Source organism: Telopea speciosissima, chromosome 2 (genome assembly GCF_018873765.1).
Source record: "Telopea speciosissima isolate NSW1024214 ecotype Mountain lineage chromosome 2, Tspe_v1, whole genome shotgun sequence".
Taxonomy (NCBI): domain Eukaryota; kingdom Viridiplantae; phylum Streptophyta; class Magnoliopsida; order Proteales; family Proteaceae; genus Telopea; species Telopea speciosissima.
In genome coordinates this window covers 81,390,683-81,403,725 of record NC_057917.1, presented here as the reverse complement: position 1 = coordinate 81,403,725, position 13,043 = coordinate 81,390,683, and the positions used below count along the sequence as shown (strand labels likewise).

General features: G+C 37.6%; 1 protein-coding gene across 2 annotated transcripts in view; it reads right to left on the bottom strand.

The window, feature by feature from the left end:
* LOC122650239 (protein CHROMATIN REMODELING 4-like) overlaps positions 1 to 10,278 on the bottom strand; it is a 32,815-nt gene extending 22,537 nt beyond the window's left edge. The window contains exons 1-2 of one of the 2 annotated variants that reach the window (XM_043843589.1): positions 10,251 to 10,278; positions 6,393 to 6,895 (exon numbers count right to left, since the gene is read on the bottom strand). In XM_043843589.1, coding sequence (XP_043699524.1) covers positions 6,393 to 6,761 — 369 coding nt within the window. In that variant the 5' untranslated portion in view covers positions 6,762 to 6,895; positions 10,251 to 10,278. Of the gene's footprint in view, positions 1 to 6,392; positions 6,896 to 10,250 lie in introns of those variants that run through there. The other variant, XM_043843590.1, reaches the window with a different exon arrangement.
* Between the last annotated feature and the right edge of the window lie 2,765 nt (positions 10,279 to 13,043).

Sequence of the window (13,043 nt, the reverse complement as noted above, 5' to 3'; positions counted from 1 at the left end):
GAAGTAGTTGGCCCATGAGGAGGGCTGGAGCGGGGAGTTTGAAATCAGATTGGCTCGAGGTGCTCGACAGATTGAGAGTGGGAGAAAGTTGGGTGTCACTAGGGATAGGCTCCGCAGGAAAGCAAAAGGGAGGGGGATGTTATGACCAAAACCGGATACAGGTAGGGGTTTAGACCTCACAAGCGCTGATCAAACAATCGCTAAAATCAAACGAAAACAAAATAAATCATCAAATTCAAGTCTCAAACAAAAATATTCAAACAATAGACTTAAATCTCAAATAACTCCTATGAGTGACAATCTAAGGTTGTTCAAACTAAAATCTCAAAAATCCAATATATCAGAGTTTACATCTCAAATTGTTCCCTATTACACCCATTTAATAAAATAAAATAATAAGTATTGAAAATAAATCTTAGAGTCACCCTCGAACTCTTCACCAAGAGCATACCTTTGTCTCAATCCTCTTGTGATGTCAAAAAAATAGGGGTGAGCTAGACAACCCAGTAAGACAGAATATAATAAGAGCACAACACAGAAACAACAACCAAACAATCACATGTGACTAAACAAAACACTTTTAGTTTTCTCAAAATTAACAATTTTCATCAATATACTTTTACTTATAACCACTCTAGCCGACAATGAGGGAAACCACTGCCCATAACACTAGAGAAACACAACCCCCTGCAATCACTCTCTATTGTCACCCACTCTGTGACTATATATACACCACTGACAACTCACATGTGTACAGTAGTTAGTGGGTATGTTTCTGCAGCCCCATGAAACACTATCTCTGTGGTGGCTATGACTCTCCACCAGCACGGTGCAGACTATTTACCCTCAAACACTCTCTTCAATTACACTCTTTAAACAATCACATCCTTTAGTTATAACATGTGAAAACTCAGGCAAAAGCATCCAGACAATAATCACTAGCCCTTAGGCACCACTGTCACAATTATACATCACATAAAGAAATATTTATCAGCACTAAACATTACTCACATAACCACATAGCATACGAACATAATTCAAATCACCTTACAACTACATATTCCAGCAATAACAAACATTCTAAACAAAACATAAGTCCTTCATACCACACACCAATGGTGTGCACCCACTATATTCCACTTACCTTGATCTGTGAACGTGTAAATTCAACCCTCCAAATTCCAAGTACCCAAATTATTCACAACCTACAAATATAATACGTACTCTATTAATTCACATAATCTAAATACCAAAACACTATTTTATTCCCTAAAATCCACTCTTAGATCATCTAAATGAATTCCCAACACGCGAACATACATGCTGCCCATACAGAATTTCAGATCTTAGAAATCAATTGAGTAAGGTCCCTGATGTAGAGCTAACTCTTAAAGAAATTAACCCCAATACCGGATTACAATTAGGAAATTAATGACGCAGTGAAAAATATGGAACTTAAAAATCAGCAGTCAATTAAGGTTGAAAATAAAATCTGAACACCTTCATAGAAGTAGAAAATAAGCCCCAAATATGAAGCAATCTGGCCTCTGATTAGTGAGATCGATAACCAGTACCAAAACATGGTCGACACGGAGTGAAAATAATCAGATTCGAGAGAAATAAAATAAAACCAGATCAACAACTCAGATCAGCATATAGGGCTAGTCGAATGGTCCTTTATAGGGGTATAACAGCTGCTAAAAGACCCAGCTAGATCCAATGGTCAGATCTACTGACGTGGACTACTCCTATTGGAACTAGGATTGGTCAAAATCAGCCAAACTAGGAATTGAATGACTGATTAGAATACAGATTTCATATGCTCAACAATAACTCAAATAATGCCATTGAATTTAGGTATAACAGATCAATATATATCAGATATACAATGTCCTTCAAACGGAAACAATCAAGTCTAACTTAGATTAGAATTGGAATATCCACGCAGAAGGTTCAGAATATGACAACGGAATAGTGTGTAGAACACTGACCACATAAGACCAAACCTGTAGATCGATTTGGCTAAATGGGTAGGGGAGAAATTATTGATGATGCTACAATTTGGTGTGGATGCTTAGTTGTATAAAACACTAATGAAATCAGGTTGACACACATACCCGGATATACTTACTCTCTCTAATGTAGTTCTAAATAGGGTAAAGCCCTACTAGAAGCCAATTAAACTAGGACCAATAACAAGGAACTAAGGGGCTGTTGGTTCTGCAGTTTCAGTAGGGCAGAATTGCAGTTTTAGGTCAAATCTAGGGCTTAGGTTAGGATAATGGAAGGGGAGCTTAGGGAGTATGGCTAGGCAGGTTTATAGGACTCTAATAATGTAGGTATTATAGAGTTTTTTTAAGTGCTTTGAAAATTCTGAAAAACTGGGCAGTAAGTCAAGATCGACAATGGGTTTTGGGGAAATTAATGTAGGATGAGGGGATTAGGGTTTTGATGAACAAATATGGCTGAGCAGCAAGATCTAGAGTTTAATGGAATTAGGGTTTAATGAAATTCAAGCAAAAATAAAGGGGGATCAATTGGGGAAGGGAGTAGAGGATTAGAAGAAGAAATTAATGAACAAGTTATAGCAGAAATCCACTAGCAGCAGCTTGGACAGAAGTGAAGGATAGAACCAGCTTCGAATTGGGATCCTCCCGGCCGTCACGGCCCAAGGAGTCGATCGGATTCCACCAATCCCTTTCCACCTTGATAGAACCACAAGGATGCACACTCACAAGGAGCACAGGAACAGCAACAATGGCAGCCAACAAACAAAAGCTTTTTTCATTAATCAAATTCGTGTTCAAGGCTTTGCCCCCTTACAACCTTATATAAAAGACTCAAAAATAGACTTCTACTCTAAAAAAGAAAGGCCTAACCCAATCCTTAACCTCTTAGGTAACTTAAACTGACTAGGAAACTAAAATACTAAAAGAAATAGACTCAAACCTGGCTGGACTTATAGAATCCTAATCCAGCCCAACTTACATCACATGACCACTTAAACAAGTCACATGATCACTTAAGTGATCACATGACCACTAATTACATAAAAATCAAAACTAAGGAATTAAAACAGCAATTCCCGTATGCAACCTAATTACCCATATTTTAGGCCCATAAAAGTGGCCTATTACATAGAAAACCCATGGGATCAAAGGCCCAACATACATATAACCCAACCCTAGACTAATTTCTAAAGAAATAAGCCCATTTCGGTGATGAATCTGCATCACTCTCTCTCCATATCTTTTTCTTTTTTCTTTAAGACTTAATCTCCTAATCTATCTAATTGATAAGAATCACAACTCCTCCACACAATTCAAAAATCCCCCCCCTTTTACACGGTTACTAGATATGGTGGGGTCCACCAGACTTAAATCCAAAAAAATAGACAAAAACCTTGACTATAACAACCCCCCTCCCCCTTTGAGGCTTATAAGATTTGAACCTTAGACTTCTCATCAACTAGAGTCACAACCACCAAAATTTACGATTATTCTTTCCTTAATACCATTATGTTCAGAATTTAATCGTAGTTTTAACCTAGTAGTGGATGTCATAATGGTAAATAAGGAATTTAAGAATTAAAGAGTACTTTAGTTCTTTTCTATTGTTTGAATATTTGATGTTTGAGACTTGAATTTGATGATTTATTTTGAAAGATTCCGATTGATTTTAGAGATCGTTTGATCAGCGCCCGTGAGGGCTGAACCCCTACCTGTACCCGGTTTGGGTCATGACTATTTACTGTGTCACTTCTTAATTGCACACATTACAAGCAGTTCCATGAGATCTTCTCACCCTTATCTCCAAACTCTCCATCACACTGTACAACACTTTTGATTATTAAAGCTACTTCCAATGTCGTTTTCGGCAGAGTCTAGAAACATGAATCTTCCGTATGGATCATAAGAATCGAACCTTGAATACGGGCTAACACCTGATCTCATACAAAAGGCAGGACTCCTAGGAGGTCATAATCATCTTGTCTATGACAGAACGATGGCAATAGAAACTGGACTTTCTCATCCCCAAGGATAAGCAAAATCTTAAGTTCACTCAATTGCTCATTCCTTAGCAAAACATACAGTACCTACTGAAACATGCTTAATGACCCTAATAAATAACTGGTTTGGGTTGGGTCTGATTTGGTTTCAACTGTGAACTAGTTTCTGGTCCAATCCAGTCTCAGTGGTCCACTTTAATTTTGGGTCCCAATGGTTTGACCTATAAGGGAGGTTTTTTTTTTGTTTTTTGTTAGTAGTTTACTTAGATAAGATTTATCGAAGTTGTGGGACCCAGTTTGAAGGAATTTCATAGGCTTGCAGTTTCTAGAATTCCAGAATATCAAGAAACTTATCTCCAAGACACTTGCAGTTCTAGAGTTCCTAATTTTAGGAATACTTATCTGCAATGTGTCGTTTGTTGAGTTGGAAATACGATTAAATATTCCAGTCCAGTTAAAAATCTGTTTTCTTTATTTATTTAAGTTTCATAGTACGTATACGGCTCTCTGTTGCATTCTGCGATTCGAAGTTTTGGATGGAGCTTATTTTCTGTTTTTCATTCCTTGTCAAGTCATGATTGGCTACAGCTTTCATTATTGTATAATGAGTCAGTCTATTTTAATTTTATAAATTTATTGTAAGGTACAGCCTCCATACGGTTTTGATTAATGGATTGATTTAGTTTCTTAATGAGGTTATTGCCTCCTTTCTCTCTCCCCCACACGATCTGGTTTTCCCCTTCTCCCCCAACCTGCGATCTCTCTTTTCACTTCCTCATTCTCTTTTTGTTTCCCACCACTAGCAGATCCATCTACCCGATCGGCATCACATCCACTTTTACCCTAAGAACTAACAAAAGTATTTTAAGTCGTGTACACTCTTAAGCTTCCCATGCATATATCTTCAGCAAAATCTTGACTTAACAGACTGTAACCACTCCAGGGTCCCCAAATGATCCCATGTACCTGGAGCTCTGAGTATAGATGGTACACTCCACCCCCTTGATGCAATAGATTTATGGTAGTGAAACAGCAAAACCTCAAATTTATTCATCATTTGATATGCTACATCATTCCAAAAGTATTATTTTAAACTCTTCCATCCAAGGACAGGTTTATCACTGGGAATGCACCATCCTCCATGTCAAATCTAATGGACAATGCAATTGACCAGCTCACATACTTCAGCAACCTCATTCAGACCTGAAATCCAGGGAAAACCATAGCTGAACTCTCTGCTAACACATCAACATGAAGCGAGCTGTCGCCAATTAAAGAACTGCAATTTAAGGTCTATACTTTCTATACTTAAAAAGAAGGTGCCATCTATACTTTCTTAGGAACCAATCCGAAAAAACCAGATACCATACAGTTATGTGCATTACCAATCACTGTATAGCAAGCAACTATAGCTCAACAAGCTCCTGGAAACCACATCATCCTTTCATATCAGAACCATTCTAATCACAAAGTAGACTTCACGGATTTTCATTGTCAGCTCATGGAAATCGTCATAGGCTATCAAGCTGAAACTCTAAACAAGTTTGAGTGGATTCAATTAATTAATAATATAAGGAGTCAGGCAGAATTCCAGAAAACCACAGGGACCTCCCAATTGCAATAAATGATTGAGTTGAACCAAACTTGCAAGAGAATATTAAGAACTGATATGCAAGTCATAGGATATGGCTGGAATGAAATTTCCCTCATTCCACACACACTGTAATTTCCTCTGAGACAGCAAAAATTTTAAAGAGATCCATGTCAGCATCAATAAGAACCCAACTGGCTACAAGACCTATGCGCACAGGGGGGAGAGAATGGACAAGATCATTAGAAAGGCAGTGATCAACCTTATGAAAAAATAGCATTACCTACAGTTACTAATACTACAAAAAGAAAGACACTGTCAAGTCAGCTGCAGGAATCCTATCCATATTCCTGTACATCATTTACAGAAAAAAAAAAAATCATTTCTTACTGGGACCACAGGTTGCAGCCCTGATCATAACCTCCCACCACACCCCCTCCCCCCACACACACACCAAAAAAAATCTGGGTTTGGACTGAATATTCAAGTTTTGAAGCAAAAAAGCATACACGAACACAATGGATGTGACTGGGGAAAGTTTCCCACCAGATGGGAGCTTGAAAGATGGTCAGAACAATGTCGAAGCTTTCCTACCATCACTTGTCAAAATTTCTTGGGCACATCTTGGTAGCCCAAGAACCAGTATGGCATCAGCTAAAACAATAGCTATATGTTATGAATGCACGTGTATCCGTATGCATGCACAATGTAAATTAAAATAATATGTTGAGTAATGAGGATCAGACATCGCTTACTTTGGGTAAATGCTAAAGAACACAGAAGAGAACTCACCCCATCTTTTCCTTTCTTCTTGTTTGATGACCGACCTGCAATGAGATCACTTTTCATCCTGCGTTTAGCATGAGGATGGTTGCTAGGAGATTCTGAAGGACCAGAATTTCCTTCTTTACCATTGGGTCGACCTTGTCCATATTGAATATCACTTTGCAGCCTGTGTTTAGCAGGAAGAAGGTTCCTCAAAGATTCTGACGGAATAGAATTTCCAACTTTACCAGTGGATTGATCTGGTCCACATGGAAGCCTCTTTCTTTTGCGCTTCAGGACCCAATTTCTATCAATCATTTTATTATTCATAGAATTGTTTTCTTTCATCTTCAGACCCCTGGTCCTACATGGATAATTAACAGTATCCAGAAGCATACTATTGACTTACTGAGTGGGAGCAGGGATCTGGACCTTCATATGGTAATCAAGCCATTGACTTAATGAGTGGGACCAGGGATCCAGACCTTCATATGGTAATCAAGCCACAGCAGAGCGTCTCTGTTCAAATCCTAAAAGTTCAAAGGTATACAATCGTTACAAAACCAACAACAGAAATATTACCCAAAATAGCAGCATGAGAAAATATGATTACTGGGAAACCAGTTCTTGAATGTTGGTAACTTCCAAGTTCCAAAGGCATTTACATAAACTAAAACATTGAAAAAGCTTTCCGAAGAAACATTAGATTAATCACGCCTTCTAATCATACAAACCTTTTTAAGTTTTATATCATTCACATATTTTACTATTGGCCAAAATCTGGGAAAGTAAAATAGAAAATAAAGTGAACCAATGAACAAGATAGAACATAAGATTAACCCTCCCTCTTATTCACCCATATCTTTTCAGGTTTTACATTCTTCACATATACTATTGTTGAACATGAAATGGAGGAAAAATACTAAGATCCACAAAAGAGTTCTACTCCCCTTTTAATGTTATATCTTAAAAATGGTGCAAATTTTTATTTTAAAATCCAATTGTATGAGCAACAAGGAAGATCGACCTAGAAATTGCTTGCTAACCAATCATATTCACTGTCGGCACTTTTAAGAATGTCTTTCCAACATACTTGTATCTATTCCTCACACTATTAACTGTGAACCTCCATGTACATTAGAACTTCTCCCCCAGCCATAGCAGTTATGTTACATGAGCCACCCAAAGGGAAAGTTGTATGGATGTATGAACAAAATCTTTGAACCTTCAAAAAGAACATTGGTATCTGCTGCACTAAAAACTGTCAAACTAGAACCGAAGACCCTCTCTCATAGCTGAAGTTACTTTTATGATGGCTGGAAAAATTGCTGCCAAAAGCACATTCATCAAAATTAAACTTAATCTCTACCTTCCCAAATTTCCTTAATATGGCTTCAATCTTAGGTTTCTTGACATTTTTTCCCATGCGTGGCTGTAGATCACCCATAGAATGAATCATATAGGAACATCAAACTTCTTATTAAGTATCAACTGCCACCATGCTAGCTTTAATTCAATACGGTTAAACCTCATTGTCCAGTTCAGCGGACTCTGCAAAACTTCATCTCTCTCTCCTTCAAAATATCCAACTCTCTAGTAGATAGGGAAGAATCCATCATGAAGTAGTCAGGCACCAAAGCCCCAAACCTCCCCTGGGAATCTTTTATATTTTTTATATTACCAACAACACTCTGCAGGAGAGTTATTACAATGGAAGTTGTGATAGAAATCATAATCAAACCAAATTTGGCAAATGGGTAACTATTTTTTTAACGAGTTAATAGTGAAATAAAATGCCATAGATGATTACAAGAATATCTGCTATCCAAAAATCAAGATTAGACCGGTAGAGAGCACTAGGATCTCAGCGAATCTATTAACCATAAGAATAATGGCATTAAAATTAGTCATAGAGCCAATGAAAAGTGGAAAGGGAAAATGAAAGAGACCTCACTGTTTTCACTATCCAGCACTAAAGGATTCACTCATTTTATTTTTATAGCACCACAAAGTTCAATTTTCCCAGTTAAAACATTTAGCAAAGTAAAACAAAGCTCTTCAATAATTTAATACCAAACTGTTCAAATTTATTGAATAATATTCTTGATAGTTACAGTAATGCATTCTCTCTCACTAGTTAACACAAACACAGCGATAGTTTGTCGATTCAAGGGAGGAGATAAGTACACCATTCCATGGATGAGGACCCAATCACTGCTCTAGGTAACCCAATTTTTAAGAGAGTATGGAGTTTGGACCTCCAGCAGTTCACTGCCCTTAAGAGTAAATTCAGGAGGAAGAAAAAGCAATCAAAAGTAGAATAAGGGGAAAAGAGAGAAGCAGCTAGGTGTCACTTGTGCCTACTGGCCCTACTCAATCCCAAAATGACACTACAAAGGCATAGTGAATGAATAGGTAACCCAATTGCTACTTCAACAGTCATAAAGAGCGCATTCAACTTTTGAGGATGAGGGAAGAACCAGACCTCCAATCCTTAATCTCAAAGCACTTCTCAGCATAGTTCAAAATTTTTGCAGAAAAATTTCACTAATTTCGAGATGCCTGAGTTGAAACAAAAGGCAAAACCCAATCAGCACTGTTTTCATCTAAATTTCGCTCATTTCAGTCACAAAAATTCATTATGGTCGTTTGGCCATCGAAATGACCAAGCAAAACTCCCAGAAAAAAATACATTTTTTCGGCAAAATTTTGGTATTTTGCTCATTTTGGTCTGACCGAAATGGCCTACCAAAACAAGTTTTTGAACCATGCTGATGTTCAATTATGAAACCTGACCCTGCTCTCAAGTTCAGTTGAACAGCATTACAAAAGGCAACAGGACTTCGCAACAAAGCCAATCAAATTACGCGATTTCAACAATACAACCTGTTTGCAGAATATGAATAGGAAAAAGTACCCAATCACCAGACCTTTGGACAAGGCCAGCAAGGGGGAGTGTAGGAGTAAATACAATTAATCCCATATGAGCAAACCGTTTGACATAAAAAGTCATAATACAGCTATGACCCCAGATCTGCTGGGCACAATGCATGCAGTCAATATCAGATAAAATCATGGAAGCATCAAAACAATTGCTTAGTTAAAATAAGCAGCAGTTGCAAAAGAGGGTTATCAAAGAGTAATTTGCTGCCAAAATAAAGTGCAGTGTTTCTATTGTATCATATTTTAAAGTATGCCCAGCTGAAAACCACTCAACAAAATTGTAGGTGCCCAATGAGTCCAAATATGGTGTTAATTTCTACATCTCGTTCCTTCACTCACAATGATGCTGCAAAGATAGTGATGATTCTGTCCTAATTTTAAGTTCAAAGGTTACAAGACTCTACACGTCTATTTAACAGCCAACCCCTATATACCTCTCAAATTCAAGTCTGCCAAAAGAAGCATGCTAGTTTCAAACTTAAATTTTCAGTATCAAGTCCACATTTTTCACTAACATTCCCATGAATGAAGCAACAAAAAGCAGTTTTTTCAGACTTTCACTGCCATGGAAATGCCATTATCCAACAACATAAAGAAAACAGTAAGAACCAATTAGAACAGAACTGAACTCTGTTCTTGAATTGGATTAGCCCTCAATACCAAACAGTAATCCCCAAATGCCCCAAAACTATATACCTTTTATGGCAAATAGACTTCAAACAATCATCAGCATTCAAACCCAACTAAAGCCAACCCATAGTCAGAAGCTACTTACCACACAACCAACTCAAGAACCTAACTCCCAGAATTCCCACCAAAAAAAATGGAATTTCAAGAAGAGGGCATAAAGGACAAACACCAGAATGACAGCAATACTTAAATATCTACAGATATTCAACTATAAAAAATAAAAACTACACATAATATGAAAACATGACTCACCTGATTCAGTTGGAACTACAGGAAAACGGGATACCCAGCAAAAAACCTGCAAAAAAACAGATTGAAAACGCAAAGAAGTAATCCAAATGGAACAAAATTCCACAAAATCCTTGTGTGGAATTGAATAGTGGGGACAGAGGGAGGATCAAACAACACTGAAGAAGCGATTGAGCAATAGAGCAAGCGAGATGGGAAGATGAATTTAGGGCACATAAGAAGATTATAAACGAGAAAAACGAGAAACGAGAGAGCGGTGCAATGAATAAATAGAAGAGGCACACGATACGGATTCCCGGGGTCAGAGGACGACGGGGGGATACTGACATGGCAGGGTTGTGTGTTGTGGGAGCCGTAGCAAACGACATGCCCAATTGCATTGTGCCACGTTGCATCACCAGAAGGCATGTTCGCTATTCGCGAGGCTATTTCTCTTTTTTAATAATTTTTCTTCCTTTTTCGAGTCATTGCTGTCGCTGTTGCCTGTTCTAGAGAGAGAGAGAGAGCTCTCAAATCTCTCATAATCACCGTTATCGATTGCTTATTGCTTTCTGGGGTTGAACAACGATAGAGTGTTTTGTAGCTTTTTATTTGCACAGCCTTCTTGAACCTCCTCCAGCCAAAGAACAGTTTTTTTTTTTTTTTTTTTTTTTTTTTATTGGAAAGCTTGTGATAGATTTGGTTGGAATTGAGGAATGGAAAAGTACTCCTGTGAGCCAGAGTGCCAGACCACAAGCAACTAAGCAAGTAGGATAACGGCTATGAGTTTGAACCTTAAACAATTACTAATAGGGATCTTTAGAATCAATATTGTTATTGAAGATGAAGAGAGGGTCTCATTATTGCCCTCTTCAAATAGATTTCATTAAATTGAAATGAATCTTAAAAGAAAAAATCTTGATTACGAAACTTTTTTTTTTTTTTTGGTAAATCTTGATTAGGAAACTTAAGATCAATATAGCTGGAACTTCTTTATTAAAAATGTTATTGGGAAAATAATTGCCCCGACATCAATGTTTAGATTTTTACGATCTTACATCCCACCTGCGGAATCTATTTTCTCTCTCTCTCTCTCCTCATTAAACCTCTTACTCACTATTTGATATCCAACCCCCATTGGTGGAAAATTGCATTCTGATATCGCATTAAAAGGGATTAGGTGTACTTGAGTTGAGTTGAGTTGAATGTTTATCAAATATTAAAATAGAAACTTCCAAGTGATGCCCCAATCTTTATGGAATTTTCAGTAACATTCAAAGGGCTTAGATAATGCTAACCATGTTATTTACGATTTTGGCTTTAATGCATACTCGATCAGCTTTTTTTATATCGTGTTGAGCCTAATTGAATTGAGTTGAAAGGGACATCGGTATTGGACTGATGGTATTGGTCATAACGGCGTTTGGAATATATTGGTCTCGAGTTGAGACCCTTCCTCCCATATCGCTTGCAACAAGTCAGATCTTTTCTAGAATAAGTGTTGATCCTTCATGGGACCTTCTTGGCCCCTTGTGGGTCTATCCCTAACGGGCCCCTTATGGGTCACCCCTACTGAGCTAAAATCTAACACCTTCAAAAAACAAAAAAATTAAACTGAATTGCATTGAATTCTTAAACAAATATGAAAAAATTAAAATCAATTTATGGTGGTATGTGGAATGTTTTTTTCAACTAATTCAGGGATTCGGTTCCTCTCCAGCGCGGCATGGATTACTGACACGTGGACTCACCTATATTGAACGGTTTTGATTTATTAAACACAGCAATTCCTATTGGGCTGCGATGGAGAGAATTATTCTCCCAATTTTGAATTCCTTCACACCCTGCGACAGTTCCCCATTTTAGTACTCTCGCCCTCTTCGAATCATGTCGGATGGGGGTCCTCTCCACCTGCGACGGCTACAGCGATTACCACCTGGGACGGAGTTCTCTATCTCAGCATTCTTGCCTTCTTCTAATCCTCTCCACCTGCGACAGACGATCTACTAACCTTGTTCACTGTCTTCTGAGATCTTCAGGACACGCTATTCACAGAAACTTCAAATCCCAACTTCTGGTTAGAATAATATTGTAAATGTGTATTTTGTAATTGAATTTATTAGTTAATGGAAAGGTTTATATTTTCGATTCATGGAAGAAGGGTTTTCTTGTGTGGTTTCAGGACTGGGATAGTTTTTTTTTGGGGGTAAAGAACAACGGTGGTTGTTCATGGTGAACAAATTAATGGTCTCGATTTTTTTTTTCTTTAATCTCGGGTCAGATCTTTCTTGTGCTTGCTAATCGAATTTCTTTATTCTCTTGACACTCAAATTACCATTACCCGTTTTCTAAACTCCACCCCCTCAATCCAACTTTCACTCTTTTCTTATGTGTATTTTGTAATTGGATTTATTAGTTAATGGAAAGGTTTATGATTTCGATTCATCGAAGAAGGTTTTCTTGTGTGGTTGTAGGACTGGGATGGTTTTTTTGTTTTTTTGGGGGGTAAGGGGTAAAGAACAACCGTAGTTGTTCAACAAACTAATAATCTCGAATTTTTTTTCTTTAATCTCGTCAGATCTTTTTTGTGCTTGCTAATCGAATTTCTTTATTCTCTTGACACTCAAATTACCATTACCCTTTTTCTAAACTCCATCCCCTCAATCCAACTTTCACTCTTTTCTTATGGAAACATTCATGTCAAATTGGCAATGCTCTGTGTACCTCCTGAGCCTAGGATAGGAAAATCCATGCCCATCTCAGACATGAAAGAGAAACTAAACACAGAGGAGACTGGAAGCTGCTTCATAATAAACA